This window comes from Mastomys coucha, unplaced genomic scaffold, assembly GCF_008632895.1.
Source record: "Mastomys coucha isolate ucsf_1 unplaced genomic scaffold, UCSF_Mcou_1 pScaffold21, whole genome shotgun sequence".
In the NCBI taxonomy this organism is placed as follows: Eukaryota; Metazoa; Chordata; class Mammalia; order Rodentia; family Muridae; genus Mastomys; species Mastomys coucha.
The window spans coordinates 109,870,774-109,888,794 of record NW_022196904.1 but is presented as its reverse complement, the minus strand read 5'-3'; the positions used below and the strand labels follow the sequence as shown (position 1 = coordinate 109,888,794).

The 18,021-nt window shown below is 46.3% G+C and overlaps 1 protein-coding gene and 1 non-coding gene across 2 annotated transcripts in view; one reads left to right on the top strand and one right to left on the bottom strand.

The window, feature by feature from the left end:
- The first annotated feature begins 8,473 nt into the window (after window positions 1-8,473).
- Window positions 8,474-8,555, top strand: Trnal-uag. The gene has a single exon. It is a non-coding gene; the product is annotated as a tRNA-Leu (tRNA).
- Window positions 8,556-11,945: 3,390 nt separating this feature from the next.
- Window positions 11,946-18,021, bottom strand: part of Sdr42e2 (short chain dehydrogenase/reductase family 42E, member 2) — a 19,402-nt gene continuing 13,326 nt past the window's right edge. Inside the window, exons 9-11 of the mRNA XM_031388142.1 lie at window positions 17,785-17,848; window positions 15,863-15,936; window positions 11,946-12,855 (exon numbers count right to left, since the gene is read on the bottom strand). Of these exons, the coding sequence (XP_031244002.1) occupies window positions 12,601-12,855; window positions 15,863-15,936; window positions 17,785-17,848 (393 nt within the window). The 3' untranslated portion in view covers window positions 11,946-12,600. The remainder of the gene's footprint in view (window positions 12,856-15,862; window positions 15,937-17,784; window positions 17,849-18,021) is intronic.

Below are 18,021 nucleotides of genomic sequence, written 5' to 3'. Positions count from 1 at the left end.
CGGGGCGCACGCCCGGGCTCACGTGGCCGCCCCCGGGTGGCCATCACCTCCCTGCAGCTGCTGGGTTGTCTTCTGGCTCTCCCGCCTGTTGAACGCTTCCTGAGTGCCTGAGTCTAAAGCAAGTTACTGTGCTGCGTGTCTGGTGGCGCGTATCTTTATCCTCAGCATTTGGAAGACAAAGGCAGGCCGATTCTGAGTTCGAGGCCAAGCCTGGTCTACAGCGTGAATAGCCAGAGCTATATAGAGAAACCCTGTCTTGAGATACCAAAAAAAAAAAAAATTCTTTACGATTTCATGACTTCTGTTTTGAAGAAACTTAAGACACTTTTCAAGAGAGGAAGGGGTAACAAAGGAGCAAAAATTGTGTTGAAAACTTATAAAGAATCCAAATTTATGGTAAGCATATATGTATTTAATATTTTAATGTATATAAATGTATAAATAAGTATATAAAATTATAAGCGTATATGTAAATATTTAACATATAACCTATATATTTTTGTTTAACTTTAATATTTATGTATAAACATTTGTTTTAAATTTAATATTTATGCACAAATATATGTTTGATAAACACACATATATGTATATGTATTCATGTTTGTATATGCATGTATGTATGTATGTTTACGCCCCAGTCAGGGCTGGGTGGTGGTGGTACATCCCAGCACTCAGGAGGCAGATGCAGAAGGATCTTTGTGAGTTCAAGGCCAACCTGGTCTACAGAGGTAGTTCCAGTACAGCCAGAGCTGTTACACAGTTACAAACAGAAAGTTTGTCTCGACAAAAACAAAAAAGAAAAGAAGAAAAATCTTTGTCAGGCCTTCCTGGACTCTCTGGAGGGAAAAGTTGTAGTTTTCCCAACTCTGAGCCTAGGGCCTGGCACATAGTGCTTAATCCACGGGAACTTGGGCAGGTAGATCCCTGCAATCCCCAGGAAAACAAGGCCAGCCTGGGCTACATGGTGAAGCCCTTTCTCAGAATTAAAGCAGGTGTAGTGAATGGAAGAAAGGTAGCACCAGGAAGATGTGAAGATTGAAAACCAGTGGAGGCAGCCATGTATACCCTGAGGTCATATCCCACCACATACTTTAGAGCAAAAATTTTGAGCTATTTGTCCATCCAGGTACATTCAGCTGTATAAAATATGCAGGCATGACTAACCCTATTGTACAAATAATAGGACTGAGGCTTATAAAGAATGTGTCTTGCCCAGGGACACAGTCAGGAAAGGGTGTGATCTACTTGATTTAATAAAGCAACTGTTAATAGACATACTGACAGGAGAAACACCATGATATCTATTCTGCCACAGGCTTGTCTGGCCTGGGCCTTTAGATTGAAGACCTGAAGACCTGAATCACCCTGGAGTTCTACCAGCCAAAACATCAGATACGTCCTCTTCACTCTGTACCTCCAGAATCACGAGCCAAAATCTACCTTTTTAATATTACTTATTTTATGCATATGGGCGTTTTGTCTGTACATCTGTCTAAGAGTGTCTGGGACTCCAGAACTGGGATTATGGTCATGAGTTGCCATGTGGGTGCTGGGAATTAAAACTAGGTCTTCTTAAAACACAGCCAGTGTGCTTAACTCTCAGCCAGTGGTTCTCAACCTGTGGGTCCTAACCTCTATATTGGGGTCAAATGCCCCTTTCACAGGGGTTACCTAAGACCATCTGTGTATATCAGATAGTTACATTATAATTCATTTTTTTCTCTTTTTCTTTTTAGATTTATTTATTTATTTATTTATTTAATGCATATGAATACACTGTAGCTGTCTTCAGACACACCAGAAGAGGGTATTGGATACTATTACAGATGGTTGTGAGCCACCATGTGGTTGCTGAGATTTGAACTCAGGACCTCTGGAAGAACAGTCAGTGCTCTTAACCGCTGAGCCATCTTTCCAGCCCTACATTATAATTCATAACAGTAGCAAAATTACAGTTATGAAGTAGCAACAAAAACCAACGCTCTAAGCCATCTGTTCCCCCCACTCATATGTTTTGTTGTTGTTTGAGATAAGCTGGCCTCTACCTCCCCATAAGCTTCCCGCCTCTGTGTGCTGAGCAGCCATCCTGATAAACATTATCTTTGTCAATCATCCAATCTGTACCGTTTAGACTTAACAATTGGACACAAACCCAGGTCATCTGGAAAGAGGAAACGTCAACTGAGAAAAGGCCTCCAGGAAGAGTTTGGCCTATAGGGCATTTTCTTAATTAATGATTGATTTGGAAGGGCCCAGTTCACTGTGGGTGGTGCCATTTCTGGGCAGGTACTTCTGGGCATTACAAGAAAGCAGGCATAGCAAGCCAATAAACAGTGTTCCTCTATGTCCCCTGCTTCATTCCTGCCTCCAGGTACCTGCCTTGCTTTCCCTTCATGGTGGACTGACTGTGTGCTGTAAGCTGAAATGAACCCTTTCCTCTCCGGGTTGCTTTTGGTCATGGTGTTTTATCAGAGCAACTGACAGTCTGTAGTATTGTGTTACTGGTAACAAAAGGACCTAACACACAGGCAATAGTACTCCTTATAACTCTCATCACGGCCTTCTTAATGCCTCCACTTAGCACACAGAACAGGCTAGGAAAGTGACTTTTCAGAGTTTACACAGAGGCAAGGTTTGGCCCAGAGCTGGGTCTATGCAGATCCCTTGTGTCCTAAACGCTCTTTGGTGTTTGAGAGCAGTAAACCTGTTCTCCCAGGGGAAGTCAGGGCTTCAGACCTGAACACTGTTGTCAGCATGAACATTCCCCTGCAAAAAGTTTGACTCCTCCCATCCCCTTTCTTTTAAGAGACAGGATCTTTCTACACAGCTCGGACTGTTGTGGAAACTCACTGTTGTAGACCAGTGCTTTTGCCTCTCGAGTGCTGGGACGAAAGGCATGCACCACAACACCAGACAAGTTTGATTCTCTTAATTAAGATCATGAACTCGGAAAGACAAGTGCTTCTTCCTAGAGCTGGCCAACATGACAGCTTAAAGGATGGTGTGCCCCATCTGGCCTGCCCTTCAGGAGGATCAGCCTCACAGCACAGGGAGCTGTACCACCACTCCCAGCTAGATCCACATTTTCGATGTCCACTTTCCCAATAGATAATGACACTGAGGACGTTTTCCAGTACCCCTCAGATATTCGTATGCTATTATAGAGCCTAGCAATTCCACTCTCAGCTATATGCCTAAGGGTAAAGAGAATTGGGAGTGTTGATAGATGGCTCAGGAGGTAAAGGCATTTGCCAAGCCTGACACATAAGCCTGAGTCCATCTCTGGGATTCACGTGGTAGGAGATAACTAATTCCTGCAGCATATTGTCCAGCCTTAACATACACATTGTAGTATGTATGCACCTACATGCATATGTGCACATACAGAAAAAAAAATCACTGTAATTTAAAAATGAAATTAGAATAGATGCCCACATTTAAAATACAACAACAAACCCAGCTATGCATGGAGCTGGGTGGGGTGGCATATGCCTGTAATTTTAGAACTCAAGAAGCTGAGGCTAAGGGCTGAAGAGATAGCTCAGCCTTTGAGAACACTGACTGCTCCTCCACAAGATCAGTTTCCCAGCACCCACATGGTGGGTGACAGCTGTTACTCCAGCTCCAATGGCTCTGATGTCCTCTTCTGGCCTCCGCTGACCCCAAGCATATGCTGTGGTACACAGGCATATATCAGACAAAACACACATAATAAGTTAAAAAATGCTAAAAACTAAAAGTTTAAAAGTGACTGGCTCTCTACATAGAAAATACCCAAAATTAAAAAAAAAAAAAAAAAGTTAAAAAAAAAAAGTGGAAGCAAGATTGCTAGTTCAAGACCAGCCTGGGCTTCCAGGCCAGAGCAGTTTTTGTTGTTGTTGTTGTTGTTTTAATTTACTTCATGAGTGTTTTCACTGCATGTACCACACACATTCATGTTGCCTGTGGAGGTCAGAAGAGGGTGTTGGGTCTCCTGGAGCTGGAGTTTTCCAGTTTTGAATCACCACATGGGTCCTGAGAACTGAACCTGGATCCTCTTCGAGAGCTACAAGTGTTCTCAACAGCTGGGCCACTTTCTACCCTAGGACAGTTTTTTGTTTTTTTTGTTTTTGTTTTGTTTTGTTTTTTGGTTTTTTGAGTCAGGGTTTCTCTGTGTATCCCTGGCTGTCCTGGAACTCACACTGTAGACCAGGCTGGCCTCGAACTCAGAAATCCACCTGCCTCTGCCTCCTAAGTGCTGGGATTAAAAGTGTGTGCCACCACGGCCCGGCCCTAGAACAGTTTTTAATAAAGACTTGCAGAGTCCATGATACTACTCCTCTCCTGTCTTAGGATGTTCTGAGAGTGAGGCTTCTAGCTTTGTTTGCCTATATGTTTGAATAGGAAAAGATCTGGACGAATCCAGACCAGTTTAGTTTAGTTTAGGTTTTGCAGTTGTTGTTTTGTTTGTTTGTTTTTCATGTGGTGGGCCTCGCTGGTAACGGAAGACTTTTTCTTTTAACTCCACACATAGGATTGGGCATTTAAAGATGTATGGGCATGCTTGCAGGACAATTCAAACTTAGACAGAACCCCACTTCCTTTATATGGCAGGGGAGGCGAGACTCGGGAGGTAGGCACATGAACAACGGCTTATCTTTGTACTTTTCCTTCTTTTTCCTTCTCTGCTCCGGTTTCACTAGGGAACACTGATTACTTTTATGACAGTTATAGTTAAATGTCACTTAGAAACAGAAAATCCAAAAACTAAACACAGCCTGGTTGCTCTGGCTTCTGTGGCCTCTCCACCCTTCCCTGGCGTTGTCTGGGTTTGCATTTGATCTGCCCTTGCTGTGTCACGCAGGCATAAATCACCAGAGAAGCATGGTCAGCAGGCATGGGGGAGGCCAGCCAGCAGACCAGGCTGCTGGAGAGGCTGGTGAGAGCAACAGAAATCTTTGCCTCTCTGGGGTTAGAGTTGGAAGCAAGCACGTCCTGAACACCTTGAGAAACAGTTGTGCTCCACTCCAAGGCCTGTTTTTGTATGATTAGGCCTAGGAAGTATGGAATAAACTCTGATTTGTACTAAATTATGTCTCTCTCTCCCTTTCTCTCTCTCTTTGACGAGAGCCAGGGATCAAACTCACAACCCTTAGGAGGCCAGATGGTCCTACCAACCACTGAGGTGTCTCCCCAGCCACCCCCCTCCCCCGTGTGTGTGTGTGTGTGTGTGTGTGTGTGTGTGTGTGTGTGTAAATATACTCAGAGTTATTTTGGGGAGATAGCCTACATAAAGAGAACTCTGTGTCCTTCCTGTGGCTGCAGAAAAGGATGATCTTTCAGGAGGGCAGGCTAGGGCCTGCCCATGTCCAGACAATAATTCTGTTAGCTCTTAGGATGGGCAGATCTGGGCTGGAGTGTTTGCCTCCGTCTTTGAGTTCAAATGGCAATAGAGTTCAGATAAAGTGGCCTTCACCAAGAATAAAAAAGCAGGGCAGGGGTATTGTAGCTTATCATGTAGGTAAATTGTGTGTTTAATCTGTGGGAGACCCTGGGCTTGATCCCAAGCACTTGAGTGTGTGTGCACACAACACACACACACACACACACACACTTAAAAGAAGCAAAACCATATTTTATTCAATCGTTATTCTCTGGGCCAATATTGTCCTCAGTCCTGAAGTTATGGCATTGGGTAAATAAGAAACTATCATTTGTTTTTTTCGAGTTGACATTCTACCATGGTCCAGTTTCTTACTGTTAGAGGCTTATCATGTCCCTTCAGGGGCGAGGGTAGAGAAGGTATTAACAGAACCCCATAGAACTGTGGTGAAGATCTTGAGGTATAGGTGGCAAAGGAGGGCTCAGATCCCTAGGATGGGCATTCCTCTCAGTGCTTGCCCTGGATTGCCACATCTGATCTTTAAAAATTCTCCAGGGAGGCTGAAAAAAAAAAATGTCTCAGTGGTTAACAGCAGACGCTGTTTTTGCAGAAAACCCTGTATCCACATCAGGATGCTCACGACTTCCTATGACTCCAGCTATCAGGGAATCCAGTTATCTACTTCTGGACTCTGCAGACACCTTCATTCACACACATAAAATCACACAGAGACACACTAACACATATAATTAAAAACAATTAAGCAGGTAGTGGGAGTAAAGCAGTATTTAGGAGGCAGATCTCTGAGTTCGAAGCCAGCCTACTCTACAGAACAAGTTTCAAGAAAACTAGGGCCACACAGAGAACCTTGTCTTAAACAAACAACTTCTTCCAGGTCTGGGGAGATGGCCTCCTAGTCAGTAAAGTACTTATCTTTTTTTTTTTAAGATTTATTTTATTTATTTCATGTATATGAGTACACTGTGGCTGTCTTCAGACATACCAGAAGGGGACATCAGATCCCATTAGAGATGGGTGTGAGCCACCATGTGGTTGCTGGGAATTGAACTCAGGACCTCTGGAAGAGCAGTCAGTGCTCTTAACCACTGAACCATGTCTCCAGCCCAGTAAAGTACTTATCTTACAAAGTTGGGGGTCCGAGATCTGATCCCCTGCACTCTTGTAAAAAGCCAGACATCAGGGCAGCTGAGTGTAATTCTAGCAGTAGCTGTATGGAAGAAGAGAGGATCCCTGGCTAGTCTTGTCCAGGTTCACCAGGGAACCTCTCTGTCTCAACGGGAGAGTGATAGAGGAACACACACACAGACACACAGACATACAGACACACACATGACTTCATTGTCTGATAGGACCAGACTAATGTCTGACACTTATGGGTCAATGAGATTGTGGATAGAATGAAAAAAGGAAATTCTCACAGCAAATGCTGCGGGGTAGCTATAAGCCCATGGAGTTCCTACATTGTATTGGCTTAACAAATTACTACAAATTGAACAGCTCAAATCATTCCGGAGGACAGAATTCCTACAATCAAGGAGTCAGACCCCTCCTATTTCTTTTCGGAGGTTCCAGTAGAGAATGAGTTGTCAGGGGCTGGAAGAGAGCTCAGGGGATGAAAGGACTTGCTGCTAAGCCTGTCATCTGAGGTTGATCCCAAAGGGAACCCATGAGGTGGAAGGAAGTTGTCTGATCTCCACATGAATTCTGGTGTGCACCCTGCCCCGTAAATAAATACACAAAGCTTATAAAAGGTTACCCGCCTTCCTTGATTTACATTTTCATCTCTCAGCCTCCTCATATCTCCATCTTCCTGTCCCCCGTGGTTTCTCACCTCTTCTGGGGGACACTTGGAAAATCTAGGCTAGTCTCCCCATCCTTAAGTTATTGAAACAACTTTGATAACAGGTCATGTAACCTTTAATTAGGGATACAGCCAAGGTTGACCTTGAACTTCTGATCTTCCTGCCTCCATCTAAGCTGTGTGTGTGTGTGTGTGTGTGTGTGTGATGTGTGTGGGAGGAGGCATGTCGTGGGAGGGGATTCCAGGTTTGTATGATCACACCTGAATCTACTCTCTGCTCTTGAAACTCTGTTACCCATTCATCCATTCATAGCTGCCCCCGCCCCCCAAAGTTTCCTTTTGCCACATAAGACAATATGAACTGTCTGGGAATTTGGGTTTGAACACCCCTCTTGGGTTGGTGGTGTGGGAGGCATTAGTTAGTATATCCACTCACCTTTGTTGTAGTTTTGTTTGCTATCTTAAACATATTGCAAGAAAGTGGATGACCCTATTTAAGTATGAAATCTGCAAAAAGGAAACTGGGAGATTTAAAACTGCTTTAAAAAAAATCAAACTTGGGACTATCAGAAGAGAAGAAAACATTAACCTATATTTTGTTTTAAGAATTTCAAGTCGATCTTCAAAATTCTGAATGGCAGAAACGCCATTTGCTAGGCGGTACTCTCTAATTGTAATTTTCTGAAAACAACGTAAATAGTCTAGCTTGGAGTGGGCCTTGAGAGGCAGGAGAAAGCTAGCTTGACGAGGTACCTGACTTACACTGGCAGGTCTTTTTCCCACTCTGTAAAATGTGATAATAAAAGCGAAGGAGCCCACATCAACAAAAGATCCGTGGGAACACTCCAAGACACCCTGGACACCACGCGGCGGCCATGGGCTCGTAGTTACAGACTGAAGAGGTTCGGCGCAAACCCGGTTCCTGGGTGACTGCCCCGCCCAGCGGAGCCGGCCTGGAGGACGCGGCGGCGCAGCACTGCCACCAGGTGGCTGCAGGCAGCATCACGTCCACGGAAAATGCAAAAGTCAAATTCTCTCACTTTAGCGGTCAAGTGTTGTCATGGTTGACACTCGGGGACTGTTCTGCCTTTTCCTTTTTAGTGGTGCGTTCCTGCTTGATGGCCGTGCTGGGAACCAGGGCGCTGGGAAGTCAGCGGCGGATGTCGCTTCATTTTGAAAGGCTGGATTCATATTGGGCATGCGGAAACATTCAGGGGCGGAGCTTGCAAAATGCAGCGCACTGCGTCATCACACTAATATACTCTGAATGGTCAGCCACACAAGTGGGAGGTAGCGTGGCCGAGTGGTCTAAGGCGCTGGATTTAGGCTCCAGTCATTTCGATGGCGTGGGTTCGAATCCCACCGCTGCCACATCCCTAATTTTTTTTTTCTCCGTTTTTGCATGCTTTTTGGCTGTGTCCGCTCTTCTTCAATCCTTCTGAAGCTCATTTTAAAAAAACATAAAGGAAAAAAGAAACGAACAAAACTGGTCTCTTTCTCTAGTCTGGTATACAAACTCGTGTAATGGCCACGAATTTTCTTCCCAAAAAAAACCAAAACACAAAACAAAATAAAACCCCATTCCTTTTCAGAGCAATAGGTCCTGGACACCTCGCAAATTCCCAACAGGAGGTCTGGGTTAGTTCGCATTTCCGGGATCTCTGCCAACCGCAAAGGTTATGAGTTAGAGAGGGTCCTTTCCTGGTTCTGGCTGACACCCATCAATCACTGTTTGTGGAAAAGACGTCAGGTGACTGCGGAGGGCTGGGGTGCTGGGTGGAGTCTTAAGTAGAATGCCATTCTTGAGGTCTCAGCTTTCTTCATTCTCTCACGTGGTCCCCTCAATGCTTATTTATCCACAACTATGAAAGCCCTACTTTGTGCCGGAAAAGAATTCAGCTTACGGAGAGGTTTCAGGAGTGAGCAAGACTTAGGAAAACCCTGGCTTGGTTTAAAAAAAAAAAAAAAAAGGGTGGACAGCTCAATACACATTTTTATTCTGAAGAGGGGCAAATAATCGGAATGATAGAGGAAGATTTATACAGCGCTCTCTGTCTCTGTCTCTCTGTCTGTCTCTGTCTCTGTCTCTGCCTCTCCCTCTCTCTCTCTCTCTCTCCCTCCCTCCCTCCCTCCCTCCCTCTTTCCTCATTCCCCCCTCCCTCCCCCCCTCTTTCTGGCAGTGCTGAAATTAGAACTCGGGCCCTTACACATCCTCGGAAGGCACTCCTCCGCTGAGCCACACACCCTTACCCTTAGAAACGATACACACCACCCTCAACCGTGTATGTGCGGAGGTCAGAGAACAATTTGCAGGAGTCTGTTCTCTCCTTTTACAGTATGGGATTGTAGATCCTAGGAATTGAATACGGGACATCCATCATCAGGCTTGGTGGCAATCATCTTTACCCACTGAGCTATATCCTCAGCTTGGGAAGACATATAAAGGTGAGTTTGAAGATCTCTTAGCTGGCTAGCATTGGCCCACAATTGGGGATGGCTTTTAACAGAACACTTATAAACCAGTCTCACCGGCTGTGCCATTCTGATAGTGTGTCACTTGGTAGTAGTCTTTTTTCTTTATCAATGCTTCCTCTTTTAGTTCCTTTAAGTATGTTTAGTTTAAGTAAGTTTAGTTCCCTGCTTGTCAGAGCCTCACAGGGGCTGGTAAATTGGGGTTGCATCGAAACCCTTCAGGGATTTGTGTGTTGGGCGGGGGTGCCATATCCTTTCCCATACGATAAGGGAAGGACGGAAGAGTTCTTGAGAAGAAGATCTTTGTTGCTCCAAGTTCAGGTCTTAGTCTTGTTGCTTTGAGGGTGGAAGAGATGGAGAAACCCAGAAAACAAGTAAATTGATTCTTGGCTAGACAATAATGTGAACATGTAAGTCCATTTTGCCTGCCCTAAAAATGTATTTCTCAGGAAGGGACGGTTGAAAGAGGGCGTTTAGAGAAAGGGAGGTACATTTAGATGATACAAATTTATCAGAGAAGGAAGTCCAACTGCCGGTTGTGATGGTTAGTGTTGATGGTCAATTAGAAAGGATCTAGAAGCACTGGCAGGCACACCTGTCAGGAATTAGATTAGGTTAGGGTAGGTTAGGTAGTCTCTAGGCATGTCTGTGATGGATTATGTGATGGAGTTCTCAATGAGGTTGAGATAGGAACCCATTCTAATAGTGGGCGGTACCATCCCAGAACGTGGGTGAACACAACAGTCTCTCTTCTTTCTGACTACAGACACCATGTGACCAGCTGCTTCATGTTCCTGACACTAACTTTGCTCACACAATGGACCTATGAACTATGAGGCAAAAAGAAACCCTTAAGTTGCTATTATTGGAGTTTCATTTTTCTAAAACAGGGTTTCTCTGTGTAGCCTCGGCTGTCCTGCATCTCACTCTGTAGACCAGGCTGGCCTTGAACTCAGAGATCTGCCTACCTTTGACTCCAAGTGCTAGAATGAAAGGCATGAGCCACCACCACCCAGCTTGCCCAAGTATTTTATCATAGCAACAGGAAAAGTAAGTATGATGGCCAACCTCAGTCAGCCTAAGATTTGTAGGTCTGGAGAAGGAAGGGGACCCAGACTTCAACCCTAAAGTCTGGAACAGTTAGGCTGCAATGGGCATAAACCATGTATTACATTTCCCACTGGGCCTTGGGAAGTTCTTCCAAATGATCTCAGCTACAGAGCAGTAGCCCTCACCTTCTGATATTTCAAGTTAGTGATGGCCTCCAATTCCTCATCTTTAAATTGGCTCTAATGATGGGAAAAGGCCATACAAATGCAAGTTCCTGCCAGTGTTGGGCACTAACCAGATAGAAATGATTACTACTGATCTTTAAAACAAACAAGCAAAAAGAAAACCAACCAAATAAAGAAACAAAAAATCAAGTAGACACTGGAGAAATGGCTCAGTGGTTAAGAGCACTGACTACTATTCCAGAGGTCCTGAGTTTAATTCCCAGAAACCACAGGGTGGTTCATAAACATCTATAGTGAGGTTCAATGCCCTCTTCTGGTGTGTCTGAAGACAGTTGTAGTGTACTCATATACATAAATATATAAATAAGTCTTTTTAAGAAATAGACACACACACACACAAAATTCTGCCTACTGTATTTTAAAACTCCTACACAATTTTCCTTATTTGCCAGATAGGGACACAAGCTGTGAAGAACACCACCTATGAAGGTTAACCAGTACCTTTGCTTTCCTCCGCTGCAGCCCGGTAGTTACTTTCTTCTCTGCTAGGGTTCATGGTGTTTATTCAGTTAATGCCACGTGTGCACCATATGATAAATATCTGTGGATCTGCTTACACAGTCATTTAGGGATCCACAGTCCATATCACAATGGCAGGGAGGTACAGTCTCTGTAGAGAGCAGTTTTGTGGGCATACATTCTTAAAGATGATGGTGAGGACCACTAAGATACAAACGATACTGTAATATGGATGCTGGGGAAGTGGCTCAGGAAAGTGCTTGTCACACAAGGATGGGGACTTGATTTCCATTTCCAGCACCCACATAAAATGCTGAGTGTGGTGGCATATACTTGCAACCCCAGAGCTGGGAAGCCAGAGACAGATCGATCCCTAAGGCTTCTTGCCTAGCCTACCCATTCCAAATTCTAAACTCCAAAACAGTCTGGAAAAAATAAGATAAGACAGCTTCAGGAACGACATCCTCTGATACCTCATACAGGAACACACAAACTACATTATAAAATATGATCAGCCAAACTATTATTTTGTCTGTTATATTGGTGCTCTTTAATGAGACATTCAAATTTATTTTACAAACTCCCCCTCCTTCACCCCCATTTCCTCCTTTGGAGTCGTTTCCACTCATTAAATGAGAACCAAATGCTATCAAGTTGGGCTTGGGTAGGTACCCTTTCCCAGCTAGTCAACACATAGATCGGTGTCAAGATCAGGATAATCTCAAAGAAGAGGTGGAAGGGAGAAGGCCCCAAAAGGAGGAAGAAGACAGGTCCAATTCCACAAACTCCACCAACTAGAACTCACGCATTAGACCAACCGCGAAGGCAGGACTTTTCAGCGTGCCGATGGAGGCAGAAAGGGGCGAAGCCAGAGCAAGGAAGGATCTGGAAGAATAGAAAGGAGAAGGCTAGACTGGGTAGGACTGGAAATGGCTGGGAAGGAGAAGCAGGCTGAGGCTGGAACCTCATCAGCCACCTCCCCTAGCCTCGGGAAAGAGTACCACACTGGACCAAGAGGCGAAGAGCAAGGAAACAAGGAAGTGAGCCCAAACACGCGAACGAATAGAAAGAAACCAAGAGAGCGGAGCGGAGGCGCGGCTAGGAATCGGGGCGGGGTCAAGAGGCAGGGGCGGGTCAAAAAGCCCGGTAGAAACGCAGCAAGTCTTGCGTGGGCGTGGTCGGGGTCCGGCTCAAAGCCTCTCCACCACTGCCTGCAAAGGCTGCAGCCCTAGGAAGAACAGGGCCAGGCCGAGCAGGCCAAGCAGTAGCAGCAGCATGAGCAGCAGCCTCAGGAGCGTCAGCACGGTGCAACAGCGGGGCTGCGGGGTCGTGGCCTGCACATATCGCTCCACTGCGTCGGCGAAGCTGAACTTGTCCGGCGCATAGCCAAGCTGAGCGCGGGCCTTGGCAATCTGGAAGGTGTGCGTCACGGCCACGCTGAGCACCTATGAGAGAGGCGGAGCAGCAGAGGGCTGGGCTGTGCCTTGTTGACCAAAAGGATAAGGGAAGGGCACACTGCCTTTCTGTCACACTGGGGTTTAAAGACTGGATGCTGCGTCTGGTTCCTGCGATGCCTTCCTGAGGGGGCGAGGGGATGCTTTCTTTCTGGGATCTTTTTCTTGGAGGGCGCAGCCTCTTCGATGCTTTCTATATCTCACCCTCAGGCTCTGCTAAATTCTTACCCTGTTTCATTCCCCTTTCCTACTTCTCTTCCCAGCCTAGCGCAGTTCTAGACTCTTGGAAACCCTTAGATGCATTCTTGAAAACCAGGACAGGCTGAAGGCCTCCTGCCTGTGGTGGGGTGCGGTTCTCCAGAAAAACATCTCCAAAAGGAGGATGTTGGCTTTCTGCGTCCAGCTCAAGAGCAATTATAGAGGGTGGGGCCTCCAGAACAGCCTTCTTGTCCTCTCAGCTGGTTAACTAAGTGACCCTAAGAGAGGAATTCAATTAGGAACAAGTGATTCCTCTTTAAGTCTGAGCTGCATTTCTCCTGCTGCCAGTTGGCCTGAGGCCCACCCACTTCCAGGGTAATAAATGACAACTATGGATGATAGAACTCCCACTGCACTTGGTGTGGACCCTTTATACACTTTTGTCCTCTGTTACGGCACGATTTCCTCTTTGAATAATTGGAAATTGAAGAACAGAGCTTAAGTGTGCCTAGGGTCACAGAGGAGATCCACTTTAGAAAGTGGCCATATTCTTGGTCTTGCTGGGGTCTGGAGATGCTCTCCCACCTGGCTTGTTATTCTCTAGCTAGGCATTGGCTATGCGGTTCTCTCATGGCACAGACAGGGCCTTGGGGCCATGCCCTGGTCTGGGGACCCCAGTGAGGAAAATAGACCAATTCTTGTCCAATTTGCCCCAGATAGTAAGTTCTGGGCTTGGAGGAATGCAGGTTACCAACAAAGCACCTCTTGCAACGAGACATAGCTGTGAGCTAGGCAAGCAGGTCCTAGCACAGCGTTCTCAGAGGTCAGGTTTAACAGTGACCTCAGGGCACAGGTTGCTCTCCTGCATGCTGGAAAATTCCTCCTCATATCTCGGGGTAGCTCATATCACAGAGTTATGTTGCCTGGTTTCTAAAACATTTTCCTCTTTGGATTGTGAACTTCCTGAGGTAAGTGCCAAGTCTTTCTTACCTCCAGTGCTCAGTGACATGCCTGGCACACAGAAGGTGCTTAAGGAATGAAAGGTTTTTAAATGCTAAAGAGCTGATTGTTGTTTCACAGACTGGCCAGCAACTGCCCCAGATCCTCTGCCCTAGAGCCAACACGTTAACTGGCAAACCCACACTTTAGACAAGCCAGTGTCTGAGACTACAGTTCCTCAGCACTCCTGACAGCTGGTTTGCCTTGTTGGTTCCTGGTGTCTTACAAGACAGTGGTAGAGCTTTAGGTCTGGGGTTCAAATCCCACCAGTACCCTGCAAGTGAGTGACCCTGTGTAGGCAGCTGTGTCTCTAATTCCCTCCTCTGAACGTGCACAGGGTAATAGTGTCCAGCAGTAGTGAATATCAAATGACACTCAAGGACTGTCATCATTCTCCATCAGTCTGGGAAGGATGTAGGCAGTAGCTTTTCTGAAACATTTTCCTTTCAGCTTACGGAGCACCGAACTTGGCATCCTGAAGCCAATTCCAGTGTGGCGTGATCTTGGACAAGCCACTGGTTTCTCATCATAAAATGAAAGGCATAATCTTCTTGCCCTTCCTAATTTAAGGCTAGGAGGAATCAAATGAGAGAGACCCTAAGTACCACCTGCCGCCTCGCTGTTTAAAGTCCACTTCAAATGCCTTTTTTGTAAAAACAAAAAGAGTTCTTAGATTTATTCATCTTATATGCTCTGCCTGAGTGCATGTATGTGCACTGTGTGCATGCCAGAAGAAGGCGTCCGATCCCTTGGGACTGGAGCCATGGATAGTTGTGAGCCACCACGTGGGTGCTGGGAATCAAGCGGGGTCATCTGAAGAGCAGTGAGGAGGGCTCTAAACTGATGAGTCCTCCCTCCAGCGCCAAGATGTCCTCCTTTTGGATGGTTCATGCTAAGCAAATATAAAAAAACTACATACACATCAGTTGGTGCAATGGTGCACACATTGCATGCCAGCACTCAGGAGGAAAGGGTGGGGGGATCCCTGATTCTGAGGCCAGCTTGCTCTACACAGTGAGTTCCAGGATATTCAGAGCTACATAGTGTGAGACTTGTCTCAAAAACAAGATAACATTCTCAAACTGTGCACCATAACTATGAGAATGGTATTGATATTCTGTACACAGAAGGCACTTAAGACTTACTTATTGTTAAACAAGCATGTGAAAAACATGAATGATGAGCCTAGGGCTATTGGGGATTTGTGTGAGTGCACGCATGCACACGTACACACACACACACACACACACACACACACACACACACATGCATACATTCAGAGTTTGGGTTCAAAAGAGTGCCTGCTATGGGACCTGCCTTTGGGAATTCAGGTCTGGCTAGAAGATAAGCCACCTATGGCTGGAATGACAGCTGTGAATAGGAGTTTGCAGTTGTCCAATTTTTCAGTACGTCTGAGCAAAACTTTGTGGGTTGGGAGCATTAGAAAGCAGTGGGCTAGCCAGGCAGTGGTGGCACACGCCTTTAATCCCAGCACTTGGGAGTCAGAGGCAGGCAGATTTCTGAATTCGGGGCCAGCCTGGTCTACAGAGTGAGTTCCAGGACAGCCAGGACTACACAGAGAAACCCTGTCTCAAAAAAAACAAAAAGAAAAGAAAAGAAAGAAAGAAAGAAAGAAAGAAAGAAAGAAGGAAAGAAAGAAGGAGGAAGGAAGGGGCTGTAGTTTCGGGTCTACATGGAAGGCTCTGAGAGCGCAGAGAAGAATCTTGTGACAGAGGTGTTCAGCAATGGTAAAGGAGGAGGAGAGGAGGACGGTGCAGGGCTGGGATTCCCCCATTCTTACCTCACTGCGGGTGAGTAGTGGGGGGATGGTGCAGATGGGTCTCAGTGCCAGGTGCAGGTACTCCATCACTGCAGCTGTGGGAGAGTGCAGATGAGAGAGGCTCAGGACGCACCCACTGGGGGCGTGTCTGCCCTGCTAGGGGCCCCTTTACAGAGGTCACTGGATTCCCTTCAGTCAGCAGCATTTGCTGGGGGCCTCTTAGCTGGGAGACATGTCACAGTAAGATGGCACCAAGTACAAGTGAGTCTGAGAAGAGGCAAATTGTTTCTGTTCTCTCAGCCTCTCTACCATGTGGGTCTCAGCGATTGAACTCAGGGGGTCAGGCTCCGTGGTAGCACCTTTACCCATTGAACTATCTTGCCGGTCTTCAAGTTCTCTCTTTTGAGGCAGGATCATACTATGTAAGACCAGACTGGCTTCAAATTCTCTAGGTAGCTCTAGCTGGTCTTGAACTCATGATCCTCCTGTCTCAGCCTCCCAACTGCGAGAGTCACAGGTGTGCCACCACACCTGGCTCTTCCTCCTGTTTTGGTATACTGACTTGGGTAGGAGAGGGAGTAGTTGGGAGTGCTCCCTTGCCACTCTTTCTATCCTGACATCATTGCCTCTGCCAAGGTGAAGCTGCACCAAGATGCAGCTAGTTTACAGAGAACTGTGTATTTATATACAACTCTCCCAAGTTGTCATCACCTAGCATGTCAATCATTGTGGCATTGTGTTGTTCAGACGTCATCCACCCTGGGAATAAATTTACAGTCTTTGATTTCAGTAACAAGCATTTCCCCCCATGAGGGCTGGTGAGGTGGCTCAGCGGGTAAGAGCACTGACTGTTCTTCCGAAGGTCCTGAGTTGGGATCCCAGCAACCACATGGTGGCTCACAACTACCCGTATGAGATCTGACGTCCTCTTCTGGAGCGTCTGAAGACAGCTACAGTGTACTTAGGTATAGTAATAAATAAATCTGTGGGCCAGCGGGGCCAACTAGAGTGAGCAGAGGTCCTAAAAAAATTCAATTCCCAACAACCACATGAAGGCTCATAGCCATCTGTACAGCTACAGTGTACTCATATACATAAAATAAATAAATCTTAAATCTTAAAAAAAAAAAAAAGGGAGAGCCAGGTGGTGGTGGTGCACGTCTTTAATCCCAGCACTTGGGTGGCAGAGGCAGGCAGATTTCTGAGTTCGAGGCCAGCTTGGTCTACAGAGTGAGTTCCAGGACAGCCAGGACTACTCAGAGACACCCTGTCTCGAAAAACAAAAACAAAAACAAAAACAAAAACAAAAAAAAAGAAAAAATACTTAAAAAAAATCCCCCAATGCATTTTAAAAAAGGAGGTCCAGCCTCTGATGAGCCAGGAACACTGCCCTTTGTGACTTGAGGGCCACCTGTTCCCTTGGCAGCTCACCCAAGCCTGATGCCTGCTTGCATTCTTACGAGGAGGCCAGCAGAGGGCGGCAGCAGGACATACTGTCTTGGTGGGGTGGCACCAGGGAATGAGAACAGAGACTGACCTGTAGTGGGGAGTGGGAGAATCCAAGGTCAAAGTCTCCACACGACACAAAGAAGCCCTAGCATCAGGTGACCTTGGAAGAGGGGAAGCGTCAGACCACCTCTGCCTCTCGGCTCCTGCCTCCTGCCTTCCAGCTGAGCCTGAGTCAAAGCTGCCTCTCTCAGGTGACTGCACCACTTCAGGCAAGCCTCAGAGCCCGTCGCTTCTCTTACAATAGTTACAGTCACTCCAGCCTTGTTAGAGGCTCACGTTTAAGCGGGGTGGGCCAATTGTTCAATGCAGCGAGACATTTCACTCTCACCCACGGGGCCTCATCCTAGTTCAGGCCCTGGGTTTCCAATAACGTAAAACACGCATGTTGTGTGCATACCTGGCACCTGGGACTTCATACTCATGCTGTTCCTTACCTGTCAGATAAACACAGGAGGTCGGTACCTGGATCCAGGGCTGACTGTACCCCAGCTTCTCAAACTGAAAGGAAACATGGTCTGACATGAAAACGAGTTGTTTAGGGACTGGCTGGTGAGGAAAGACTACCTACTTTCCATATCCTGCTGGCAGGGGACCCCCACCACCCCAGAGAGATGCACCCCCAGCCCATGCCAGGCTTTTCTTCTTCTTCTTCTTCTTCTTTTTTTTTTTTT